General features: G+C 54.9%; 2 protein-coding genes and 1 long non-coding RNA gene across 6 annotated transcripts; 1 reads left to right on the top strand and 2 right to left on the bottom strand.

Annotated features, from left to right (window-relative positions):
* Positions 1–888: 888 nt before the first annotated feature.
* TGM1 (transglutaminase 1) lies at positions 889–16,250 on the bottom strand. 3 transcript variants are annotated; one of them, XM_077908721.1, is made up of 15 exons: positions 16,112–16,250; positions 12,809–13,120; positions 12,488–12,676; positions 11,257–11,505; positions 10,731–10,849; positions 10,514–10,621; positions 9,906–10,080; positions 9,388–9,526; positions 9,151–9,254; positions 7,692–7,780; positions 7,035–7,188; positions 6,646–6,927; positions 6,360–6,520; positions 5,841–5,977; positions 889–1,321 (listed from the first exon to the last, which is right to left on the bottom strand). In XM_077908721.1, the coding sequence occupies exons 2-15, from the start codon at positions 13,113–13,115 to the stop codon at positions 1,093–1,095; spliced, it is 2,442 nt and encodes an 813-aa protein (XP_077764847.1). In that variant the 5' UTR covers positions 13,116–13,120; positions 16,112–16,250; the 3' UTR covers positions 889–1,092. The 3 variants fall into 3 exon arrangements, with proteins under 3 accessions (XP_077764847.1, XP_077764846.1, XP_077764848.1); XM_077908720.1 differs by lacking the exon at positions 16,112–16,250 and adding an exon at positions 13,840–16,055; XM_077908722.1 differs by lacking the exons at positions 11,257–11,505; positions 16,112–16,250 and adding an exon at positions 13,840–16,055.
* LOC144320355 (uncharacterized) lies at positions 4,095–16,697 on the top strand. The gene is made up of 4 exons (XR_013385873.1): positions 4,095–4,516; positions 12,477–12,696; positions 13,373–13,599; positions 16,138–16,697. It is a non-coding gene; the product is annotated as an uncharacterized LOC144320355 (long non-coding RNA).
* Positions 16,208–22,294, bottom strand: RABGGTA (Rab geranylgeranyltransferase subunit alpha). Of its 2 annotated transcripts, none has more exons than XM_077908730.1 (17): positions 22,150–22,294; positions 21,783–21,839; positions 21,513–21,623; positions 21,021–21,145; positions 20,647–20,834; positions 20,201–20,404; positions 19,807–19,890; positions 19,637–19,719; positions 19,447–19,548; positions 19,234–19,339; positions 19,092–19,143; positions 18,837–18,925; positions 18,595–18,683; positions 18,376–18,492; positions 17,438–17,551; positions 17,081–17,168; positions 16,208–16,422 (listed from the first exon to the last, which is right to left on the bottom strand). In XM_077908730.1, exons 2-17 carry the CDS (start codon positions 21,783–21,785, stop codon positions 16,274–16,276), a joined length of 1,704 nt encoding a protein of 567 aa, XP_077764856.1. In that variant the 5' UTR covers positions 21,786–21,839; positions 22,150–22,294; the 3' UTR covers positions 16,208–16,273. The 2 variants fall into 2 exon arrangements, with proteins under 2 accessions (XP_077764856.1, XP_077764857.1); XM_077908731.1 differs by having other exon boundaries at positions 22,058–22,156.
* Positions 22,295–25,811: the final 3,517 nt, after the last annotated feature.

The following is a 25,811-nucleotide window of genomic DNA, read 5'->3' on the forward strand; positions in this document are numbered from 1 at the left end:
ATCTTGGACACAATACATGGGGCGTCTATGAGATATCCAGTAGACATGCTGAGAGAGCAGTAGATAAGCAAGTACTGAAGTCCAAAGAAAACAGATACAATCTGGGGACCCAGTAGTCCTTAAAATCATGAGACTTGGCAGGGCTCGCCACGGCAGAGTGTAGCCAGGTAGGGGAGCTCCTGGGTGAAGGCCTGAGACACTCTAACACACCGGGGCTGAGCAGGCCATGAGGATGGCCTGGAAGCCAAGACTACTATCCAGTGTAAACATGAGGTTTGGGAGAATATTTACTGCTGTAAGAAAATGCTCACCCCAGATTGCATGGGGGGGTGGGGGGGGTAGGAAACAGCATATGAAATGCAACATTAACAGCTAATTTCCATACCTGGTGGTGTTTGAGGCTTCTTTTCTTCTTTACAATTTTCTATATTTTCTCAATTCTCAACATTGAACATGTATTACTTTTGTGAAAACTCTCAGAAGAGGACATTTGAAAATAAATATTGGAAAGTGGTTTTTGCTGTTCAGAGAGAACTCCAGACTATCTGTACCTCAAATACGTATCTACAAAAGGCAGTTTAGATCCTTCACTCCTACTGTAGATGCCATGGAAGGGAGGCAGTCCAACCCCACTCCAGGGGGCTGCCAAAGGGTTTTGGTCAGTAGATGAACCCTGGGGGGGCTGGGGGGGGTGCCTTGAGTCAAACACTCAAGGTTGTCCTGACGCTAAGCAGGCACTATCTCAAGAACTGCTGAGCTGGTATCATCGCTTAACTTGTCAGCCAGACTTCTCAGAACCAGGGGTGCCAGAAATGCCACCTGCATCCCCAGGACAGACTGTGAGTCCACACTCCTTGGCCTGCCATGAACTCACAAATGGATGGACAGTTTCATTAAAAACAGTTCATTAAAAAAGTTTATTAGCATCTGTGCTGCCCTGTGCAAGTGAAGATTGGCTCCCTCCCCAGATGCCGTGGCCTCCCCACCTGATCCTTTGGGGAGCAGCTGTGCAGTGGGCACTTGAGTGCACTTGTGCACTTGAGGCAATGTCCTTGTTCATCTGACTCCAGTCCCATTGCTCCCGGCCAGGGGCTAAGCCCCACCTCGAGATGCCATAGGGATGGTCTCCCCCGAGGGACTATTGCCTCCAGCATTTGAAAAGAAGCCCCCACCCCCAGGGGCTGGAGCCACGTCCACCTGGATGACACCATGCACCTGGGAGAGCTGTGGGCTGTCCAAGCTGGCGATGAGCTGGCGGGGGCCTGGCCGCACAGGCACAAACTTCTGGTGTAGTGTCACTGTCTCGTTGCCCCCAATGTCCCTGTGGGGAGAGACAGGGTCATAGGCCTGGAGTGACTGGCGGTAGAGTTTGGAGGAAGGAATGATGGGCCAGCCAGGAAAGAAGGAGCAGGAGATGGAGCCCTTCTGGCATTTCTGGGCTCAGCTGGAACCCCCATACCCACAGCCAGGACAAAGCCTAAGCCCCAAGGCCTCCTGGCCTTTGCCTCTGCATAGCCGGTCAGCAGCCACTCTCCCAGCTGCCTAAGCTGGGAATCTTCTGGTCATCCTGGGACTCTTCTACCACCCCCTCAGAAACACCTGGACAGAGACTGCTGCCTTGTCTCCCTCACCTCTCTATCACCAGTGCTCCTGCCCTAACCACACCATCCATCCCTAACCCATCTGGGGTTTCCAGGATGAAGGAAACTTCAAAACAAGACTTTGGGGACACCTGGGTGGTTCAGTTGGTTAAGCATCTGCCCTCAGCTCAGGTCATGTTCCTGGGATCCTGGGATACAGCCCCAAGTCAGGCTTCCTGTTCAGTGGAGAGTCTGCTTCTCCCTCTCCCTCTGCCCCTCCCCCTGCTTGTGCTCTCTTGCTTTCTCTCTCTCTCTCTCTCTCTCTCTCTCAAATAAGTAAAATCTTCAAAAAAACAAAACAAAACACAAGACTCTGGGGCTCAACACAGTATTGCCAAATAATTTCAGTTTTGCCAAGAAAGAAAGTGGAAAAAAATTATCCTCTGCTATGATCATCTTTCCAAACCAGAAGGCACATTTTTAATACCCCAAAACATTGAAAAGATGCTATCTCAGAGAAAAAGAAAAATTCTCCCCAAGAGCAGACAAGTGGCATCTTTAAAGTGACAAACACCTGTGTGCTTGTGAGAGACAAATATACGTGTGTCTGTGTGCACACACATACTACAACGTCTTCATTTTCTCCACACACATACTACAGCATCTTCATTTTCTCCCTTCTTCATGGACCTCTGGAAATCTAGTCCCAGACCATCCCTCTGGGAGTCACAATTTCACCAACCTTCTAACTGGCCTCCTTGCCTCCTATGTTCTCTTATTTTTCTACTCTAGTCTCTAGTCACTTGGAAGTGAACTGAACTCTTCGAGGGCTTGGCTTCCTTGGTGCTTATGGGATGAGACTGCAGCTCCCTAACCCGACACACAGGCTCTCTGACTCAGCCCTGCCTGTGCAGCCTCATCACCCTCCACCATTCCTCCTGCCCACCAGCCCTGACAGCCAGCTCCTTCCCCTCCCTGAACTCACTCTGTTTTTGTGCTCTGCTCCTGGGCTGGTTCCAGGCCCCGCTCACGCCACCCCCTCAGTGAGGGCTCCCTTGAGCACCTCCTGCCCTTGGAAATGAACCTCATCCTGCCCTGAGCTCCCACAGCAGTCTGCTTGTGCGCTTTACACACTGAACACAATTGCATTTCCATCATGCCTGCTTGTGTCTGTTAGCATCTGTCCTCCCCTGCCTCTGCCCCGAACCCTTGCCTCCAGCCCTCTCTTCAACCCAAGCCCACCCTGGGGATCTTCTTTGGAGCCTGACTCTGTGCAGACACCTCAGTCCTCCAAGAGAAGGCACCACCACCCCAATTTCAAAGATGAGCTCTCCTTGGGGCAAAACATTCAGCTTGGAACCTGCTTCCAAAGGGCTTCTCTGGACCACCTGTACTCTTTTCTTCTACCACTGTTAGCTGCGTGGTTTACAAGTTACTAAACTTCTCCAATTCTCACTTTCTGGTCTGTAAAACGGGAATGAATGTAAAATGAGGGGCAGGATCAGATGGTCTTGCAGATGCCTCTAAGCTCCATGAAAGAAGGAGGGAAGAAGTGGAAGGTGGGGAGAGAGATATGATCTACCTGTTAAGTTACAGACCTCATATCCAGACTTATCATAATATATAACTGGACATTACATCTATAACTTCATAGGTAGGCTATGCTGTGGCTGGTTGCAAATCTGCATTTTTAACTTGTGTCTACTTTTCCATGAATACAAGCTGCAAGTTGTTTAGGCTCAGGCCAGCCTTCCAAAGTCTACTTCATTCAGACTAGAATCAAACTGTACTATCTCAGAACAAAGCCTTTACTTGCACCATTATTTCCAAGAGAAGTTGCTTTCCAGCTTCCAGCTAGCAATGTCAAGACCCCTCCCAGTCCTGGCCTTTGGGTCAGCTGTGACCTTGCCACACCCACGTCTGCAAGCACATCACCTGCTATGGCTGGAATGTGCCTGAAACTGAGTGCAGTCAATGAAACCAACTCTCTGACAAGGACACCAGGAATTAGACATCCAAATGAGCACTGTCCTTCAATTATGTACTTGTTCAACCATGTTGCCAAGGCTTGAAACATTTTTAAAAACTCTCAGAGTTTTCTTCAGAGCCACCGAAATCCACAGGTACATCATGTGCACCCAGTCTAGTCTCTCTCTGTCCCTCTCCCCTCAATGCCCCATAGACACACTGTTCCTCCTTTACAGCCAAGGAGGATGGAAAAGAACACTATTTTTGATGGAAAAAAGCACTATTACCCCCTTGTCCACTTGCCTTATTAATTAGTCTTTGCTCTAAATGGCTTCGGACTGTTTCCCCAAAGTCAAACCTGCCCCAGAAGGCCCCTCTAAAGACATTCTAGAGACTATGATTCAGGCTGCGAGGGAAATCCCCCAGAAGAGTTTGGAACAGACTTCCAGCCTCCCCTGGTGACTGGTTTGGCGGTGACAACAGCCACCTGGAGGAGTAAGTCTGGAATGTTTATTAAGTGGCCAGTCACCCCACTGGGTGGCACACCTTATGCTTAATGGGTTTCCATTCCACGGCTTTTGATGTGCCAACAGAGCAAAGTAGCACCCGTCTTGGAATCTAATATATCTGAACCACCCGCACAGGGACCTCCCCCTTGGAGTTCTCAATTGTTCTGTAGACCCCACACTGCGTTCGAAGTAGTGAGGAGCCAAAGAATGTCCAGGGAGGACCTGCCTTGAGAAACCATCATCCAACCCTCTTGTTTACTGGAGGGAAGACTGGGGCCTTTAAAGGCAGGGGTTAAGGGGAGGCTCACAGAAGCCCCACAGCTAAAGAGAGGGGCTGGATCTTCCCATGCTCAGCACATCTCTTTACTCCTAGGCAGGGGCAAGAATCAAAAGTCTGGTGGAGGTGCTGAGGGTACTCCAGCTCGGGGTTCCCTTGGAACAGGGGGACCTCATCTGCAGGTGAGAGATGCCTGTAGGGTGAGCTACCTGGGAGCCCCAGACTGCACTCTCTAAGGTGACAGAGACCCACGTAGGGCAAAATGGGGAAAGCACTCCTTTGTGGCATATCGCATCATCCAGGGTCAAGGCTGGGGCAAAGATCAAGAAGGCAACTTTTCAGCTTTGGTCTGTTGGCAAAAGCGGGAGCCGCCAGCAGGCAGAGCCTACTGTGTGTCCAGTCAAGGAATGGGCAGGGTGGGCAGGGACCCTCTGCTTCCCCACCCAGCTCCTCCATAGGGGCCACCCCTTTCCCTCAGGCACTCTTTGTCAAAAGAGGAAAGTACCTGCCCCTGTCCCCAGAAGTCTGATTTAAAGGTCAGCCTCTGGCCTTCTCTGCTTTCCCTCTGTGCTATTCCAGGGAGGGACACACCAGCATGTGTGGGTCTATGTCAGAGAGGACAGCACAGGCCCAGGGACACAAGCCCTCAGTGTGTCCTCACTGCATTCAGAGCCTCGCCTGGCCGGGGCAGGGTGGAGGGTGGCCCAGGGGGGCAGGTGGAGGGCCTGAGGCACAAGGCCCTCTCCTTGGGAGCTGCTGCTCAGCCCTCATGGCACAAACGAAGCAATAGGCTTGAGAGCCTGCCTGTCGGATGTGCCCTGGTGGGAAGAGCACAGTCCGCCCCTTCTGGGCTGGGAGACCTTGTGAGGGATGGCTGCCAGCTTCCCTATCGCAAAGTGGGGGTGATGGTGGCCATACTTAAAAATAAGAATGGCCAATAGAGGCTCATGCTGTGTGCCAAGGCTGACACTACTTTCCATGAGTATCTCACCCAGCTCTCCCAGCCACCTTTGGAGCCGGAACAGTTATCACCCCCCACTTTCCAGGTAAGAAAATAGACTTAAAAGAGACAAGTCATCTGCTCCAGGGCACAGAGCCAGTGAGTGCTGGAGCTAGGACTTGAACCCAAGTCTTCAGGATCCCAAAGCTTTGCTTTTAATCACATGATGATCGTGACTGTACTTTAAAGGTTTTTTGTGGTCTGCAAAGGAGATAATGATCCTCAAGTGCCCAGTCGGTTCCTGAGTGCTGGGCACGTGTTGGTGATGAGTTGCTAAGATTCCTAAGTGAAGTGTTGGCTCCCTAGTGAGGAAGGACCAGCCCAGCCGTAGGCACAGGGCAGGTCTCCTTAAATGCTGTTGGCCCTGAACTGGGTCAGGAGGTATTGCTGGCTGGCCCTACTGGGTCCTGGCTGACTACTGTCCTGACCAAGAGAGAAAGCAGTGTGGGACCCGGGGCAGTCTGGGAGGCAGGAAAGGATAGGGGCAGGGGAGAGGCGAGACTCACCCCACATTGAGGATCTTGGGTCTCTGTAGCCCGGAGCCCTCAAGCCGGAAGACGACATTGGTGAGGGTGACAGGCAAGGGGTTCTTGAAGACAATCTGTACTTCGCACTCCTGGCCAACCACAGCTGCCCCCAATAACTAGGAGAGAAAGAGGCCCACCTCCACATCAGAGACCCCCGCCAGATACAGTGGAACCACACACTCCACCATACAAGGGAAAACTCTCTGCATCCAAACCTCCCCAAGTCCCACATTTCTGTCACTGAGAGAAATGGGGCTCCACAAAAGCCAGAGAAGCAACTCCAACCTGCTCCCCCACCAAAGCTTCTGCAGGGTTGAGAATATGAGATCCAATTTTACAGATGAGGAAACAGGCCCAAGAGCCCAAAGCCAGTCTCTGACCTCCTTCTCCTGGAACTGCTCGCCAGACCAGGCCTCTCCCAGCTTACTGCTCTCGCCCCTTCCCCTAGTATTTCCCTCAGCCCTAGAGCCTCCCGCACATCCAGCAACCAGCACTCACTGTGAGGGAGAGATCTGGGGTGCGCAGACGGAAGGTATGCTGTTTGGCCAGCACCTGTCCATTCTCCTTGACGTGGCCTGAGACATTGAGCAGCATGGACCCCTGGTCTACGAGTTGGGGCCGGTATTCCTTGTAGGCCACAGGCATGGACACGCGTTCCGCTGGGGAGGAGACTCAAGGTGTCACCAGGACCTGCTTACACAGGCGCGGCCTCCTGGGGTCTCCAGGCCCATGGCCATGGGATGCCTGGCCATCAGTGGGGCAGGGCTGGGGAAGAAGCACTTACTGGCCCCTGGCGCGAGCACCACTTCCTTCTTGCTCTCCTTGAAGACAGGCCCTGTAACACCAGTGTAGAAGGTGACTGAGAGGTAGAGATGCAGCTTCACAGTGCGGGTGCTGCTGCCGCGATTGGTCAGCACTACGGAGACTGTCAGGTCCTGCCCCATCACTGCGTCTTGGGCCTCCACCTGCATGGCCACATCCTCAGCCGAGTCGCGGTTGGTGTACACGTTGGGTTTGCTGCCATGCGCAGCTGCTGTCTCCACCGCCTTGCGCTCTGCTTCTGAGCCTGGGGGTTAAGGGTCAAGGTGAGGTTATAGCCACTTCCGGGGTGGGCACGTGCTCAGTGGAAACCCTTGGTATAGGCCAGAGTTGATGAGGCTGGAAGGATGGTACCTTCTGGGTGTTTATAGATGTGGGTGACATCGTCCTGCATGTTGGATCCAACAGCTTTTGTGACAATGAGCGTGCCAATGGCCTTCTCTTCCACATACACGATCTTGAAGCTGCCATCGTCCTGTCGCTGCCAGTAAACTTTGTCACTGTTGACCTGTTGGGGGAGTGTAGGGGGTGGAAGCCAAGAATGAGCAGGCCAGAGGGTCTGAGTGTAGGCCTAACCCCCAGCTGCCTTCTCCTGACCTCCAGCAGGAGGGAGGGCAGGATCCAAAGGTTGGGAACTTCCTGGCACAGCCAAACCGGGAGACTTTCCAAGCTGAGCCAGATGAAGCCAGAGAGCAGAGAAGAAACTGGGAGGGTCCTTGCAGTGCGTTTTAGCATTAATAACAGTAATCCCTTATGCTCCTTCACGGACTTTACAACTTATAAAGCAGGTTCGTACCCATTATTTCTTTTGATCCTGAGTACAGGAAGCACAGCAGCCATTATTATCACCCTTTTACAGTTGAGGAAACCTAGACTCTAGAATAAGTGACTTGCCCAAGGTCACACAGCTAGTCAGTCAGCAGTGAAATCAGGACCAGAGAGCCCAGGCCTGACACCAGTGCTGTGGTTCTACCAGACAGCCCAAGAAAGCATCTGGAGCATGGCCCTCACCTCGGCAAAAATGAAGGGTGTGTCATACTTCATGTAGACTAGGCCATTCTTGATGGATTCCACAGAGCAGGGGCCACAGCAGAAGATCCCTGGGGGAGCAGGACAGAAGTGAAAGATCCAAGGAGGCCAAGGGGACCCTGTGATCCTGGGGAGAGGCCCACCCAGCCAGGTGCAGTGCCCACTGCCTCAGGGGCAGGTGCCACCTGGTCCAACCCAGGGAAGTAGCACAAGGAAGAGCTCAGGTCGATTTGGGCCTCAGCCAATCAGGGCGGGGCTAAATGTGGGACAAGCCTGCCTTGATAACCAAATCATCAGCACATCCTTCCTCCACTGTCTGAAGCTGGATGTTGGCTGTCTGTGACCCCCCGAGGTCAGGACCATCCTGCATCAAGACAAACCCAGAAGAAGGGAGAGGTGGGGAAGAAGGCAGCAGGGAGCACAGTCTGGCTGCCTGGAGCTGGAATGTTGAGGCGGGAAGGGAGGGCTATTTGAGAATAGAGTGGATAGCAGGTCTAGTTTTTGCAGAAATGTGTGCACTGGGGAAAAGGTGATGTTGTCAGCGATGATTTCTGAGGGCTGGGTAATGGGGGCTATTTTCTTCTTCGAACTATTTGAACGCTGGTTTCATTCCATACTATGCATACAACGTAAAATGAGCAACGAAACAGTCAAGAGGGGAACTTGGGTGAAAGTGAGAATGTGTGAAGGGAGGGAGTCAGGGACGGGAGGGGCTCTGCCGCTGACCTAATGCTCTGTGCCCTAGTGAGAGCCACTCCACTTCTCTGGGCTAGCAGTACCCATGGGTCCCACAAAGGCTTGCAGTGGTCCCCATCCCAGCTGATCTTCAGCATCACCAGGGGAATTTTCAGACTTTCAGAAACATAGACTCTTCACATCAGTCTATCCCTGGAGTGCCTGATGTGTCAGGTCTGGGATGGGACCTAGACATTTACACAAAACAAAACAAAAGCGTCCTGAGAGAATAGGGAAAATTTTACATTTTGTGTTATTCAATTCTATACTCTTTCCCTCCTTGCAGGCATGTATTACTTATTATAATGACCTTTCTAGCTTTAAAACTATACATAAATCAAAGGATCCTTCAATTAATTATCTCTGGGATATGTAAGCAAAAAAGCAAATGAGAAGCGTGGGTGTCTTAGGGAGGGAAACCTCTCACTGAACTCTCTTGAATCTTTTGACTTTTGAGCCATCTCAATATAGCAATCATAATAAATCATAAATAAAGAAAATCTAGGCAAAGAGTTACACAGAAAGGTGAAAATCAGCTAAAGTCCAATCAGTGATGCTGCCGGTAAGCCTGTTTACAGAAACATAGGGGTGAAAGGGCCTGGCTCTGTAGGCCAGACTGGCACTGACCCCCGGGGTCTGTCCCTCAGGCTGGGAGACGGGCATGGGGCCACGGTGGGGCACAGGAGAAGGCAGGACCCCGGCTCACCGCTGCTGGTCTCCTGGGGCGTGGCGTCTACCACTTGCCACCCGTCAAAGCCAGAGGGCAGGTCTGGCCTCTTCATCCAGCAGTCATTCCACACGTGGAAGTTCCTAGATGGACACAGGGAGCGGCTGGGTCTGAGCCACCTGCTCAGGGCCTCCCCCGTGTCCTCTCCACATCCAGGTGTTAGGGGTGACCATCCCTCAACAGGGATGGGCGGCCCAGCCCTGGCCCCAGCCTCACCAAACAGAATCATGGTTCAGGTGCTCCAGGGGCTTCATGTTCTCGTCAAAGTAGATGTCCATGGTGAGGGATGTGTCTGTGTCATGTGCCGAGTTGAAGTTGGTGACAGTGCGGGTAGCCAGGCCCAGGCAACGCAGCACTGTGGAAGGGCCAGGGTTGGGGTTCACATCCCACACAGGGATGGGGTGGAGGCAGGTGAGTGAGGTATCAGGTGAGGAATAGCAGTGGGACAAGGCCACTGGGGTTCCCAAGCAGGGTCAGAGGTCAGGAGGCCTTTGGACCAGGGAGCACTGGGAGTTAGGGGAAGCCAGGACACCTGCCCGACCTTTTCCTGCCTGGCCCTCTCTCTCCTCTACCCTAGGCCTAAGTAGTTAACACTAATTAATGATAATTAAGGCCAGCCTACCAACCACCCCCTCAATCTGTCCCTGCACTATAGTCACCGCTGGTTGGGGCTCTGGATTCCCTCCCTCTTTCGTGTAGGGCCCAGGCTGCTCCTGTCCCAGTCCCTCCACTACCTGTGGTGGTCACACCGGCGAAGACCCAGCACTGGCCATAGGGGACAGAATAGCCAGTGCGGAGGTAGCTGAGTAGGATCTCCACGCTGCCCACCCACGCTGAAGGGTTGGTGCCTCGAGAGTAATCACCAGACCAGTTTCCAATCAGGACCCCATTGTCATCCAAGGAGTTCACCTGCCCAGGACAGGATGGAGTGGGGTGGAGCGGAAGGGGAGGGTCAGGACCTCCCATGTGGTCCCCAGCCCTGCCCCTGCCACCACTCCTCAGGATCTAGCCAGCAGCCTAAGCCCTGCCCGCCCCTCCCAAAGACATCAAGTCTTGCCCCCTCACCCCCCACCCCCCACCAGATCTGACACAGTAATGTGAATCCTGGGTGTGCCAAGTTTTGGGCTTGGCCCTACATTCCACAAGAGCTGGGACCAAAGCCAAGAAGCGTGGGGTGGCGCCACACAAGGAGGAAAGAGAAGGAGTGAGACCCCTCCCATAATACCCTTTGCAAGAGGAGGATAGGGCTAAGTTCCTGTAGAAGTCAGAAAGGGCAGGAGCAGAGGGCAGGGGAGGCGAGAGGCAGATACATAATAGCACTCAGAAACACGGGGGTGCTCACCATGGCAGAGATGACCCGGGAGACACTGACAGGGTCCCCACGGCCTCCATATGGCATGCCCCGCCGGTCCAGAATGTACAGGCAAGCATCCAGCACCCCATGATCAAACTGGAGGGAGGGAGAGAGAGCAGAGGTGACCCCTTAGCCAGCAACCCCCCTCACCCCACTCCACCTGCCTTTTACTCCCGCAAGCACACTTGGCCCTGGCCAGCCATACCTGCCCATAGTTCCAGGTCCGCTCACCAATCTGTGCTTCAGTCCCGTAGTAGATTCTCCCAGACTCATTAAGCACGTACTCCTGTCGCCAGTCCTCATGGTCCACGTACACGATGTCCTCTATGTCCCCAAAACACAGGCCTGGTCCCCTCTAGCCCTCTGCCTGGGCCCCACCTGCCACCTGCCCCTGGGCCAGTTCTGCAGGACTACTGTCCACAGAGGAGGGGGGGGGACACCTCAAGCCTGATACCTCCTCCCTGGGAGGGAGAACAGAGCATGATAGAGATGGTGGGAGGAAGGTGATGGAACCAGGGCCGTTCACCAGGAGAGGCAAGGCTGCATGACCTTGAACTGTCATGCAGTTCATGCAGTCCACTATGCTGGACCTGTGTTCCCTCACGAGGACAATAGGAGGCTGGCTTCTCCTAGAGCCAGGCACCTAGGCACCTAGCCTAGGGTTCTAGGAGGAAAACTCTGACCCGCCTACCTTCCCATCCACACCGAGCTCTTGACTCCAGCAGACTCACCTGGGCACCAAGGATTAAAGAGGATGTAGATCTCGTTGTGGGGGTCAAAAGGCAGCTGGAACTCGCCAGCCTCTGAGTGTGTGCGGACAGTGAACTGAAACTTGCCGATGATGGCATTGGGGGAGGTGTGGACTCGGAGGTTCAGATTCTGCCCACTGGCCTTGGTCACCTGGGCTTTCCAGCCTCCACTGCCCCCCTTGCCCACTGGGATGATCACGTGGGTGCCCTTTCCCACCTCAGGGTTGTTTCCTGGAGTAGGGGAAGCAGCAATTAGCTGGTGAGGCCTCTCGGAGAGGAGACAGAGCCTTAGACTTCTCCCAGCCCCACCCAGAATGTGAATGAGCCAGGTGTGTGTGTGTCCCTGAGTTGGGCCGTCACCTTAGTCTGTGACAGTCACTGAGAGCAGCTGTCCCCACCCGATGCTTGCCCGCATGCCAGGGCAGAGCCTCAGTCCAACATCCCAAACCTGTTCTCCTGACACTGAACTCAGGGGTGGGTAGAAGAGATGAGGCCACCATCACCTTCGCCTGTCTGACTGTCCCAGTGCCTGGGCTGGAGGAACAGACACCCTGGCTGGGTCCAGATGCCTCTACCCCATGTGAAACGGCAGCCCAGATCCCGAAGGCCAACCCTGCCTACACCGTGGGGCTGTAGCTTCCAGAGCCTAGAGCATCCCTGGTGGCGGTGATGGGGGTACTTGGGAAATTAGAGGCTGGGGTGGGCCAGGCTAGGTCCTAATCAAAGGGTATGAGGAGTCGCCCGCCCCCGGCAGCAGCATAATCACCAGCCTGTGCAGTCAACGGCCACCAAGCAACGCGGTGAGGGAGGCACCTGCCCTGGGCCATGGGGACAGAGAAATAGAGTTGGACAGAGAGGAGAGAGCCAGCCACACCCTGGGGAAGGACAACAGACCCAGAGAGAAAGACACACAGAAGCCACAATAAATAAGACATTGATTGCAGCGACCACCTGAAGAGAAAGTATTTTGAGACAGATGCTCCTGAAGGCTCAAAGAGGGGGAGCTTAGGGAAATGGGACACCAGCACTCTGAAACACACTCCTATGCTTGCACCTGTCTTATCTGGCAGAGGTGAGGAGTGTGGTGAGGGAGGAACTTAAAGATATCCCTTTGACCCTAATACCAGAGCTGGGAGGCCCTGCTAGCCAGCGCCTCCTCCTCCCCCCCACCCAATTCTAGGGCTTTCACCCTTCCACTGCAGGCCCCACTGACCAATAAGCAGCTCCAGGGCGACGCGATCAGAGGATTCATAGGGGCGAGAGAAGTGCAGAACCATGTGAAAAGGCTGCCCACGGCGTATAATCAACTCATCGTATTCAAACTCATCTGTGTGGTGCTCTCGGCGATTCTGGTCTGACCGCGAACTCAGCAGATCCACACCAGTCACCACCAGCATGCCCTCTGCAAGGCCACGGCACTAGGTCAGCAAAGCCCCCATCCTTAGCCTCCCAGGCCCCCCAGAGATGTCAGGATGAGTCTCAGGCCCCATTAAGGCCTTTCAGCTCTCAGAGAAGGTGGATAGGAGGGCCTCACCTCGGATGGTGCCATCTCCAGCTGCGTTCACACCGCTGGCCCGGGAGCCAGGCCGGCGGGAATCTGAGCCCCGGGAGTCGGGTCTTCGCCTCCCAGAGCCAGACCCTCGGTCTCGGTGGGGCTCAGGTCCCCAGTCATCATCTGCCCTGTTTCGGCAGGAGCAGCAGCCACAGCAGCGAGCCCAGAAGGAACGGCCTCCTCGACGAGACCGTCTCTCTGGCTCTGGCTCTGGCTCTGGCGAAGGTGTGGTAGGGGGCTGCCAGGGGTTCCCGCCCCAGCGGCCCACATCTGAACGAGGACCATCCATCACGCCTGAGTGGAAGAAGCAGTGAGTCTCTGATCACTCACTCAGGTCTCCTGTACTTCGAATGCCCCAGGCAGCACACACAGAAGCCCTCCCTCCATCCAGAGAGCTGACTCAGTCCCATCCAGCAGACTGAGATGATCTTTTGCCCTGGAGATTCCCCCAGACCCAACCAGAGATCCTCCCCAAAGATTATTTTCAGGTTCACCTAGAGAAACTGCCCACAATGCCGAGAAATCGTCTCCCTCCTACCCCCACAGTGACATCCACCAAACCAGATGCCCCATTGAGAAACCTGCTCTCAAGGACCCATCCCAGAAAGGAGTGGACACTTGTCACAGCCTCAGGACCCAGAACACAGACCATCCCTGGGAGATGCTCCCACCATCTGACAAACTGACAGCTACTCAGTTTGGATGTAGGAGCTGCCTGCCTCTAGGACCCATTCTTAGCAGATACCCCATCCAAGGCTCCTTGCAGAAGACAGGTGGGTGACATGTGGGACTCGGGGTCCTTGGCATTCTCCACATTGGGTCAAGCACCCACACAGAGCTGCAGGAGTGGTGGGGTGCTGCAGGTGCGGGAGCCCGTGGTCCCCGGGGCGCAGAGCTTCTGTGTCTGGGAACCTGACCAGGGCTGGCAGGCTCGGGCTGGCCTACACCCCACCTTGCTGGGGCCTGACCTCGGCCCCCTGGGCTCAGCACCACCATCCCCGACAGAGCCTCACCTGGTGGCGGTGCTGGCGACAGCAGCGCTGAGTCCAGCAGCCAGGTCGGGACTGCTGGGACGGGGCTGGCGGCTGGCAAGTGGAAGGTGTGGGGCCGGGGCGGTACGTGGTTTATGAGGGGGAGAGGGCGGGGCTGAGGCGCAGAGAAGGGGGAGCCTGATTGTTCCATCCCCCCACACAAAGGCCGGCCTCTTGGGGCTGTCTCTGGAGGTAGGGGCAGGAAATGGGACCTAGGCACGTCCCCTTTCCCATTTCGAGGAACTGTGGAAATGTGATGATACAGGGTGGGGCCAAGGTCTGTCAGGACTCAAAGCTGAGGGGAAAGTGGAAGGCTTTGGTGAGCCTGCCCCACAGATGGACCCCACTCCCTGCCAGACTGGTGCAAAAAGGGCCCCTCTCCTGGCTGAGAAGCCCGTGGGCAAGGGGCCAGGGTGCCTTCCACCCACGCCCCTATGCAGTGTTCCCCACTCCCAGGCCCCCTTTCCTGGTCCTGCCCAGGGAGTCCTGGGATCCTAGGCTGCCAACTGGTGACATCAGCAGCCAGGCCCTCAGACTGGCTCCACCGGCCAGCCCCTGACCTGCCGGCTCTACCAGATCTTCTCACCCCCACACCCCTGTCCTTCCTTCTACCTCGGGCTGCTTCACAGCCCCTGGCATGAATGAACTGCCCCCAGCTTCCTGTGTCCCTGCAAGTTTGGGACTGGACTGGGGACTGGGGGGTGAGTCGGGGCAGGAGCAGCTTCTTGTTTTCCAGCCCCAGCCTGGGAACTGGGTGAAGGCTCAGGCCCTGGCTCTGAGGCACAGGTGGGAACCGAGGCCCCCTCCCTAGACTGCAGGACACCCCCTCCCCTCACCGAGTGGTGGCAGTCAGCTGGAGTCCAGGATTCTCCAGCCTGGAATTCTTCCCAGAAATCCTGACCAACCGGCTCCAGGCACCTGCCCCTGTGTGGATCCCAACTCCACCCTGGCATCGGAGAACACCGGGGATGCCCCTGAGAGAGAGCCCTTAGGCAGAGAGGAGGCCAGGCATCTTTGGGGAGGCTCTCCTGAAAGTTCTTTGGGAAGGTGGGGCCCTTTGCTTGGGGTCTCTTCCCTCCATCCCGCTGTTGCCCTAGCTCTGCCCATGGGCCACTGCAGAGAAGACAGTGACAACAGGGTGGGCCAGATGACACAAGGAAGCAGAGCTGAGGAAGGGCAGAGTTTGGTGATGCATCGGGCTAGGAGGGGCCTCGGGGAGTGGGGACTGAGGCTCCAGGACCTGGCAGGGAGCCCTTCACACCCGCACTGACCTATGCCTGCCCAGCTCCAAGCCACAGATCTGGCAGGGAGTCCACCTCCACCTCTAACACTCTCAGGGAACGCACAAGTACAAATCAAAATTCCAAGCAGGTGTCAGGTGGGTCAGCCAAAGGGCTTTGCTGAGGTTGCCTGCCTGTGCATCACTAAGAACATGGGAAGGGGCAGGGCCCCCGTAGGTTCCCAGAGAGCTGGGAAATGCCCTGTCATACTCTCCCCCTTCTGTTTCCCTTTCCCCACCTAACCAGTTTTGACTCAGTGCCCTAGCCCCTGAGCTGCTCCCCTCTCCTCCCTTCAGGAGACTCAAGTGCCTCAGGGCTTTATAGTCGGGGTGGGGGGGGGCACCATGGGAGGGAGCAGACACCCAGCTCAGTGCCTGGGTGTGGAGGCCAAGCTCTGCCCATCACTCTGCATCAACACGGAAGAAAGGGCACAAGTCTGGAATCCCCGACCAAGGTGCAGAGACAGCTGGAGCTGGGGCTTCGGCACGCAAGCCCAGCAAACTTGGGCATGCCCTAATAGCGGCTTCCTCGTTAGTACAATGGGCCTGACCATCTCATCCCTGAGCACTTGGGAGGGCCAGCTGAGATGGAGGATTTTTGAGGGCTCTTCAACCGCAGGATGCTACTCCAGAGGACAAATGCTGTTGTAACCCGTGGGTGGAGCATGGACACTCTGGTCAGCTCCTCATGGGAATGGCTTTCTGAGCTGTGGTGAATGAGCCAGGGCACAGAAGGTATCTGGAAGGGGCAGGAGTCACGGGAAAACTTTTCTGAGTCCTTCTAATTAGACTTACAGCTGCTTTGTAGCCCGGCCCCAACCAGAACCTGAACCCAAACCCAATCCCAGTCCCAGCCCCAACTAGAAGGTAAACTCAGATTTTGCCGATTCTGCCCCAGCACCGAGACTTTGGTTCCCCGTGGTAAGAACAGCTGGATTTGACATAAGATGAAAGTGTGAGAGAAAGCTGACACACCCTAACTCTCTCCCTTTCTCTTCCAGAACAGATGGCAGAAGGAATGGTGGTGATGGTGGTGATGGTGGTGGCGGTGGCAGCAGCAGCGTAGCAGCCTGAGGGAGCCTCTCCATTGTTTATTCAGTCCCAATAAGTTAAAGAACAAGGGCAGAGAAGGGTCTCCTAGACAAGGATGCTGTTAACCAAAGGCAAGAGCTCAGCCAGGTACTCAGAGGTGCCCACTGCTTGGCACAGGGGGTTGCCCTGCAGGTTGAGGAGGACCAGCCTGGGGCAGGAGGCAAGAGGCTGGAGCACCATGCGCTGCTGGAGGCCTTGGGCAGGAGAGTCAAGGAAAGCGTGCCAGGTTCCCCCAGACCCACGTGCTCCCGGGTGCCCATCACCAACTTCCCTCAAGAATGGGGACTGCTGCCTGGAAGTCTGGCTGACAGGCATCTTGCACATTTCCCTGGACGGAGTAAGGCTCCAGACTGCAAACCCTGCCCATGGGGCCAGGCAGGAAGCCCAGAAGGTGGGCAGGCGTGGTATATATACTAAGGCCTGCTTTAACTTTCTTTTTTTTTTTTTTTTAAGTAGACTTCACACCCTACATTGGGCTTGAACTCAAGACTCAGATTAAAAGTCATATGCTCTACCAACTGACCGAGCAAGGCCTCCCTAACCTCTAATTTTTTTAAGTAAAATCAGAATTCTAGATTTTTTAAATACAAAACTTCTTGATTTTTAAAATACTATGTGTTATCCAAGAGTATCTGCAGGGCGCTGGTTTGTGAACTCCAGCTTGAAGAAGTCACTCCCACCTGGCAAAACCACCAGCGCAACTCAACGATGCCCCACATAGCCCCAGGCTACCTCTCCTTAGTTGAGACTGCCAGACCCCCCTTTCCCACTCACCCCGCTGGCTGGCTGTCCCTTCCCAGCGTGGCACCTCATCCCTCCCACTGTCTGAAGGGCCCTCAGAAGGAAGGATACGGTTGTTACACAGCGAGAGCTCCTGCAGCCGGGGCAGGTTAGTGACACCGTCCAGGGACTCTATGGCATTATCATTGGCCTGCAGGACCTGAGGAGCAGGGAGGGCAAGGAAGTCAAGGCAGGGCAGGCAGCTGTCAGCCTGGGACTGGTGTAAGCAAGCAGGGGGGAGCTCAGGGCGATCAGCTTACAGTGAAGGGAAAGGCTGCTGGGGGCAGGTCAGGTCACGGGGACAGAGAAAGCAAGGGATCACCTGCAGGGGCAGGGAAGATGTGGACAGCTCTTTGGAGGGTGGGCCAACTTCAGAGGGAGAGGAGAGGGAAAAGGACCACCCAGGACAGTGGTGGAGGAGTGCTTTACCTCAAGGCAGCGCAGGGCAGCCAGGGCAGGGGGCAGGGCTCGGAGACGATTGTGTGACAGGTCCAGATGAGTGACCAAGAGCAGCTGTTCCAGATGACAGAGTACCGTCAGATCCTAGGGAGGAGGATGAGACACCCAGGGAGACTTGGAGGAGGGTCCCCAGCCATTGCTCACGCGGCACTTACCCTCTGGGTCCCACACAGGCCCTTGGGGGCACTGGCCGAGGACAGGACAGAGCAGGTGAGATGCTTACCTTACGACCCTCAGCAATACACGCTCTGCATCAAAGACAAGGGACAGATGAGGGAGTGCTGGGGTGGGGTGGCTGGCAGGTGGATGGGGGGAGGCAGCCTAGAGTGGAGGCAGGTACAGGGGATGGCAGAGGGTGCTGGGGTAGGCACAGCCGCTGCCAGAAGCAGACCTGCTGAGTCTGGGGGGTCGGTCTGGGGGCAGTGGAAGGCTGCAAGGATATGACCAAACTGCTGCAATGGAAACACTGACTGGGAAAGACTACAAAGCAGGAAAACAGCCCGGGAAGTTTGTCAAACATCTCTGGAAGTTACCCAGCTTCGGGTGCTGGGGCCTGCTCTAGGGAGAGAAGCATCGGAGCGGGGGGTGGGGGTTTCAAGGAGGGCTCACTGGGAGGGAAAAATGAAGATGTGACTGGTCCCAGAGAAGAGGGTGGCATGAGGAGGCCCTGCTGACTCAGGATTTGAGACTGGGTAGCACGAACGATGGGGCAAGTGACAGAAGGCAAGATGAGGAAGGGGGATAGGCTTGAAGGGAGATGAATGCCATCTTGGTTAGGAACAAAGCCTAGAAAGGCACCTGAGACTGAGGCCAAAGCCAGGGGCACGGTGAGGCCAGAGTGCCTCAGCTCAAGCCCATGGAGCAGACACCAAAGCTGGCCAGGTCAGGAGGAAGAAGGCAGTCCATACCTTGTGACCGAGGTGCAGCACGCGCACCTCGGCGTACTCCATCTTGAGCAAGCTATTCTCTAGCAGGAACTTGCTGCGCAGGTCATCCAGGTACGCTGCCCGCATCGGGTCCACAGCCTGGGGGGGAGGCGGATGACAAGAAAAGCCCATCAGTTGTCTTCCTGCCACTCACTGGGCCTCTCCTGCAACCCCTGTCCTGTTCCCACAGGCCTGACTTGCCTTGAGGGTCTGGAAATACTGCAGTGTCTCTTTCTCATACAGCAGGGGGTCCAGTGCCCGCATCAGCAGGATGATGGTGAGCAGGCACCCTGAGGAGATGGTGAGGAAAAGGACTGTCTCTTCTAGATCCTCCTGTGCTCCCATCTCTTGAGACCCTTCCTGCTCTCCCCGAGAAGCCCTCCTGGAAAAGGACCTCCTCAGAAGAGCAGGATCTCAGGGAATGGTAGGGAATGGGGCCTCACACTTATTCTCAGGCTCCAGCTCCTGCAGCTCCTTACAGGATTCAAGTTCAGACTGCAGCACCGTGGACTTCTCCACTGACAGCTCACACCTGAGGATGGACAGGGCGGGGGAGGGGATGGGGTCTACTCTGGGTACCAGTCATCCCTGGTATCCAGTCTGAGACCATGTGCCCAAGCCCCCAGCCTCCCAGCCCAGTTGCCTGATGCCCAGAGTCCAGAGCCCCTCCCCTTGTCTGTGTGCTTCTCTGTCATCACCTGAAAAGCTGCTCATCCGTGGCTGAGTCCCGGCACCAGCCCTCCTGGTGGCCTGAGAACAAGAATGGGTAGTAGAAAGGGGGCCCCCGTGAGAGCAGGAGAGGGATGAAAGTGCTGCCTCAACGGGCAGAGGTTGTGTTACCTTTTAAAAGCACACACTCCTTTTGGGCATCGCCTGCTGTCCAAATGACACGAAATGTATGGTGGGGCAACTGGTCATTGAGGGAGGTGGCGGGCAAGTCACAGAGCTGGGAGCACTGGGTTAAGGAAATGCTTGAGCCTCACCACTTTTCTGACTATCCCACTCCAGCTCTGCCCCAGTTCCCCCCACTCTGCTCCTCGAATCCTGGGATACCCAGACGTGGCCAGGCCAGTTTCTGCCATCTGGGGTCCTCCATTCCACAGCCAAGGGTGACTCGTCCACCATGAGCAGCAATGTCTCTGTCCTGGGCCCCACCTGGCCCAGGGGACAAAGACAGACCTGTCAGCCCCACAGCACCAGACCCACATCCATGATGCTTTCTCGGAAAAGCTGCAGGACTCACCAGGACAGGCCGAGAGAAGGAGACAGTCAGACAGGCCTCATCTCGGCTCACGTGCAGGCAGCGCAGGGCATCCTGGGGGTCAGCTGGGGAAGACACAAACTCAGCTCCCCTTATATCCTCTTCTGTTCTTTCAAAACCCTAAAGACCCAGCCTCTTTCCCCACTGCTCACCTCTTCCCAGGAGCCAGCGGTGATAGAACCAGGCGCTCTGATCATTGGGGTCAGTGAAGAAGGCGTTCTGTACCAGCTCCAGTTCTGAAGGGGCCAAGGAGCATGGGCTATGGCCAGGACCCTGGTGGCTCCTGGCCACCCCAGCATCCCACCCTCCCCCTGGAGTGCTGCCAGCCCTTGGTTCCATTTATCTGCTGGCCTTGCACAGCAGCTGCATCTTTCCCACTGGACACTTGTGTTCCCTGCAGCCGGGGGCTGAATCTTACACACCCCCAAAGCCAGGCACAAAGTAGGTGCTCAATAAGCCCAAGCAGCAGGTTCAGGAACAGGGTTAGGTAACAAGGCTGGAAAGACAGCACCATAGTCTGCCCCAGCACCCTCTGACCCTGCTAACCTTTGAGGAGCACATCCTCAGGGAGACGTCCCTGTGGTCCAGAGTCTGGCTGGGGGTGCAGCTGGGGCAAGAGACAGGAGCGGTAATGCCAAGAGGAGTAGTTGGAAAAGTTTCGGGTAATGAGGCTGTCAGTGAAGGCTAACTCCTCTGCAGGAGGCACAGCTGCCTGAGCGGCCACAAAACGCCGGTAATCCCAGCAGTGAACTAGGGGAACAGTGACAGCACATCTCAGAAGTAGGGCAAGGGGAGCTCCATAGCTGGAACCCCTCAAGTTCTCTTAGAAGCCCTCAAGAAACTCCCATGTGTGTTCTACAGGGTATTGGTTTGTCTCCATCAGCCCCTTTGCCATCAGCTCGCAGGCCCATCCTGGCCATCCCTCCCAACTCTGGGCCTTCCTGAGGCCCCAGTAACCAGAATGTAGGGCAGATCAGCAGGCAGACACGTACAGTTCCGTTCATCAACCTCGAGGAAGCGGGCACATAACTCCAGCTCCCGGGCCCAGTTGGGCTCCGGCAGGCGGCCCAGCAGCCAGCAGCGGTGGTGCCAGGTACCATAGGACTTGGGATTCACCCGCAGGCAGCTTTCCAGGAAGCCCAGTTCTGTCTTCACCAGAGCTGCCAGCTCCTCGGGGGACCTGCATCCAGAGGGAAATGGGACTCAGGGCCCTCCAGCACTCAACCTCAGCTCACCTCTGCCTTTCTACACCCAGCCCTCCACTACCCTCTGCCTATACCCCTGGCTGCCCCATTCTTCCTCTACCCCTGGACCCAGGCAGGGCAGGGCCAGCACCATCTTCCTGGGGCCCTGAACTCCTACGCACTTTTGGGCCTCCAGCCGCTGAAGCACCTCACGCCGACAGTTCCACAGGGTGGCAAAGTCAGGGTTGGCTCCCAGAATCTGGCTTGTCAGTTCCAGCACTGATTCATCCAGCTCACCAGCCTGGCGCTGAGAAGACAGGCAGCAGGGTCAGAGATCAAATCATTCTCCTACTGTGAGGTTAAGTAGCAATAATCAGAACTCCTGAATATTCTGTAAACACATGCTACACAATAGGTACCACGCAGAATGCTTTATGGGCTTCTGGGTATCCTCTCAATGAATTTTCACAACAACTTTATGCAGTAAGGCCCATTTTACAGAAGAGCAAACTGAAACTTAAAAAAAGTCAAGGACTTGCCCAAGGTCGCACAGCTTAGCTTGTAAGTCATAGAACCGAGATATAGATCCAGGCAGTCTGACTCTAAGGCCCAGCTCCTGGCCTCTGTGCTATACTGAGGCCACCTGGAGAAGGGGCTACCCCTAAGGGCCCCACCTTCTGGAAGACAGTCTGGGTGGCTGACTGGTAGAGCTTCAGCTTCTGCTCCCGCTCTAGCCTTTTGGCCTCCGCCTGCTCTTCCGAGGTCTTCACCTTCAGGCGCCCGTGCTACAAGGATCGCGGGGGCGGGGTTGGAGGGGTGCAGGCTGCCTCGCAGGGGCAGACCCCCGAGCCCCCGACGGCGCAGCCCTAGCTATACAGAGGGCAACGGAGGCGAGGCTACGCGGTCCGCGGGCATGCGGAGGTGAGGGGCTGGACGGTTCTCACCATGGTGCCGGCTCAGGGTTCAGGACAGGGGAGGGGTCCGGAGAAAGCCCGAGAGACCTGGGGAGAGAAGTGTCAATCACGGGAGCCCCGCCCGCTAGCCCCGCCCCCAGCTGGTCCCCGGAAGCCGCACGCGAGCCTGTGCCGAGGACCCCGGCGAGAGCGGGTCCCGGGACGCGCAGCGCTTGTCCGGGAGGAGGCGCCCACCCAGACCGGCACTCGCGCCCGTGCCGCCTTGCCGCAGCGCGACCCTCCGGGCCGGACCCACGCCAGGGCACCTGAGCGACGGGGACCACTCCGCGCCCGCGGGCTGCCGCTACCCGCCCACCCGCAGATGCCGGGCGCTCCCGCCCCCCGCGGGCGGACCCACCTGCGCCGAGGGGAGGTGTCTGGGGGGCGCGCGGAGCTGAGGCGCCCGCCACCGAGCCCGGGCGTAGGCTAGAGCGGCTCCACGCCCGGCTCTCCGAGGCGCAGCGCCCTCTGCAGGCCGGGGAGGGGCCGTGGGCGGAGTAGGCGGGCTCGGGAGGCGCGTGCGCCCGTCCCCGCCCAAGAGGCCACAGCCCTGTGATTAGCCCGCTGGTGCCTCCGAGTGCGCATGCGCGGCTTTGCAGCGCGCGTGGGAGCTGTCGGGCCTTGCGTTTGGTCAGCTGCTCAAACTGCAGTTTTTTAGACAGCGGGGGGCTCACGCACTCACCATCCCGCTGACATCACTCTGGGCACCGTGGCCGCCTCCTAGTTGCCACATCGAACGGGTGGAGTCTCCTGTCTGTAGCTTTTATGTAGCCGACTTCCTGCCGCGTGACAACCTTTCCTGGCTTCTCCTGCGCCTCTGAACCGCTCTTCCTCGCTGTGCACCTTCTTCCGTAGATGTTGGTGATCGCCAGGGCCCTTTCCTCACCCCCTTTCACATCACACGCTATTCCTGGGAGAACATTCACAAGTCCAAGCCTTCTCCCGTTTGGAGTCGGAGCTCCCCAGAGCTCTGTCCTGGACCCACAGATTTTTCTGGCCTCACACTTTCTCTGGGTGACTTCATCCACAGTCATGGTTTTAATTACTCCCTGTAAGCTGATAACACTCAAACTTGTGTCTCCAGCCCAGATGTCTTGTGAGCTGTAAAAATGAACATATATATGTACACATTCATCAGCCTATTGGACGTCGTCACCTGGGTGTTCCAGAGACATCTGAGCCTCCTAAAGTAAAAGGTTTCACTGTATTCCATCCATTCTTAAACTTTGGCCTTTATGTTTCCTACTATAGGGAATGGCACTATTCTCTCCCCAAATTTATGTAGTAACTCTTAAACACTGCACTAGAATCCAAGCTCATTTCTTCCCTGTGTGTTGAAAGCCTTTTCAATGTTTCCCCAATCTCTACTCTGTCATCTCCATTATAAATTCATCATCTGTGCTGCTGGATCAGCTTTCCTAAAATGCAGGTTTGATCATATCACATCTCTGCCTAAAGCCTTCTGTGGCTCCTGGACCAGCTCAGGAAGGTTTCCTAGAGAGCCTTCCTGGGGTTCAAGGTGGCCAGTGAGTGTGTATATGTGACTGAGCCTATGTGATGTATTTGTGAGAAGTGTGTGTCCATGTGCCCTGTGTTTATAGCTCACATTTAAGAAAGTATGGCTTTAAATTCTTTATATTTCTTCCACATCTTTCTCAGGCTCTGCAAATGTATGTATAGTGCCCACTATATAGTCTGTCTTTCCTAGGCCCTATAATGAATCACAGAGGAAAAGAGACACTTTTCCTGGCCTCGTGTACTTGTGGTCCTAGTGTGGAAAGAGTCATACCACTTATTAGTTAGCTTTGTGTCAGGCATTGTGACAGGAGCTCTGCGTGCACGCAGGATTGATTATATGTGGAGGCAGTAAGCAGAGTACTTGTGAACACAGACCCTTCGGTGCTTGGGTGCACATCCTGGTTTTGCCACTTACTAGCTGTGAGATCTGGGGCAATGGACTTTGTATCTTTGTATCTCCTTTTTCCAACAGTATCATAGGAAAAATATTACCTACCTGTGAGAGTTGAAGTGAAGATTAAATAAAAGAATCTAAAAAAATAAAAAATAAAAATAAAAAAAATAAAAGAATCTATGTAAAGTGCTTAGCTTAGAATAATCCCTATATCAGGTAAGGGCTCAGTGAACAGTGATGGTAGTAATATTATCATTATTTTTTTTTATTTTATTTATGATAGGCACACAGTGAGAGAGAGAGAGAGAGAGGCAGAGACACAGGCAGAGGGAGAAGCAGGCTCCATGCACCGGGAGCCCGACGTGGGATTCGATACCGGGTCTCCAGGATCGCGCCCTGGGCCAAAGGCAGGCGCCAAACCGCTGCACCACCCAGGGATCCCTATTATCATTATTTCTAATCGTCATGAAAAACAGGACATTGAGGTTCAGAAAGATTAAGGGCCATCCATGTAGTAAGTGGCCATATAGGACCTGTGTCTGGTCTGATCCAGCTCTCCCACCTCACCAACTGCTTCTTTCTTTCTTTTCTTTCTTTTCTTTCTTTTCTCTTTCTTTCCTTTTTTTTTTTTATCACTACCTGCTCTTGCTTCCTGCTCTACACATGCTCTACACAGACTCACATGTACAACCAGATACCTGGGACCACAGATACCCACAGGTGCAGATTTTCCAGGTAGTCTTATATCCTAGTCACTATGAGAAGAGGAAAGAGGGTGGTTGAAGGCCAAATCAGGCATGAGATAATTTTTAGTGATTAGCTAAAAATTAGTGATAATTTTTAGTGATTGAAACTGGGAAGGTTGAATCAAGTTGGCTTGAGAAAGGAAGTGAGTCTCATGAAAGAATCTACTTCTGAGAAGAGAGGGCTGGGTTTAGGAAAGAGAGGGCGGGAAGGGCATTTCAGGCATGTACTGGGATGTGGAGGTGGGGGAGAGAACAGACCTGGGTGGTAGATAGCCAGGTACCTTTGGAGATAAGTTGGAGACAAGAACAATGGAATTAATGACAAGCCTCTTGCTTTAAAGCAAAGGGAGCTATCAGGAGTTATATCTGGTTTCCTGTGTGGGAGATGGGAACCACACAGGTGTCTGAGGGCCGTGATCTGAATAATGTTTAAGGAAGAGATCTTCCTGCCCTCTATGTCGAGGAAGGAACAAGCAATAACTGAGTACCAACTGAATCCCACACATGTTATTTAATATACTCACTGCCGGGCAGCCCAGGTGGCTCAGCGGTTTAGCGCCGCCTTTAGCCCAGGGCCTGATCCTGGAGACCCAGGATCGAGTCCCACGTCGGGTTCCCTGCATGGAGCCTGCTTCTCCCTCTGCCTCTCTCTCTGTGTCTCTCATGAAAAAATAAAATATTTAAAAATAATAATAATAATAATATACTCACTGCCTATATCAAGTTGGTATTACTATCCTTATTTAAAACAAGGAAACAATGCATACGGTGGCTTCACAGAGATTAAGTTGCTTGCCCAATGTCATACAGTTGGGAGGAAACACAGCCAGAATTCAAACCAAAGCCTGGGTGGCTGCCCACCGCATAGGTAGGAACAGCCATTGCTAGAGGCTCAGATTTGAGCTTCTTGAGGCCTAGAACTCTGGTTCTCTTCATGCTGACCACCTCTTCCGTGCCAGTTATTTCTTTGCAACCACTCCCTAACACACACACAAACACACACACACACACACACACACACTGACACTGTTCCTAGAAACCTGAGCCAGTCATGGACCGGAGCTGGTTGGAGGGAGGAAAGAGATCATGAGCCCTGGGTCAGGGCCCCAATCAAAGTTTGGCTAGAAGCCATAGTCTGGAGGCAGGGAGACTAAAGAAGAGGTGGGTACTGGCACTGGTGGTAGGCCTCGTGCAGTGTGACCATGAATGAAATCTCTTGATATTTGTTTAGGATCAGAGCTGGATCTGAGAGTGTGCTGGGTGCCAGGGATACGGTGCAGGACCAGAAAGACTTGGCTTCTGTCTTCCTGGAACTAGACTTAATACAGTGCTTTACTAGGCCAGAACTTCCCGCAATGTGGA

The sequence above is a fragment of the Canis aureus genome, chromosome 9, assembly GCF_053574225.1.
Source record: "Canis aureus isolate CA01 chromosome 9, VMU_Caureus_v.1.0, whole genome shotgun sequence".
Lineage (NCBI taxonomy): Eukaryota > Metazoa > Chordata > Mammalia > Carnivora > Canidae > Canis > Canis aureus.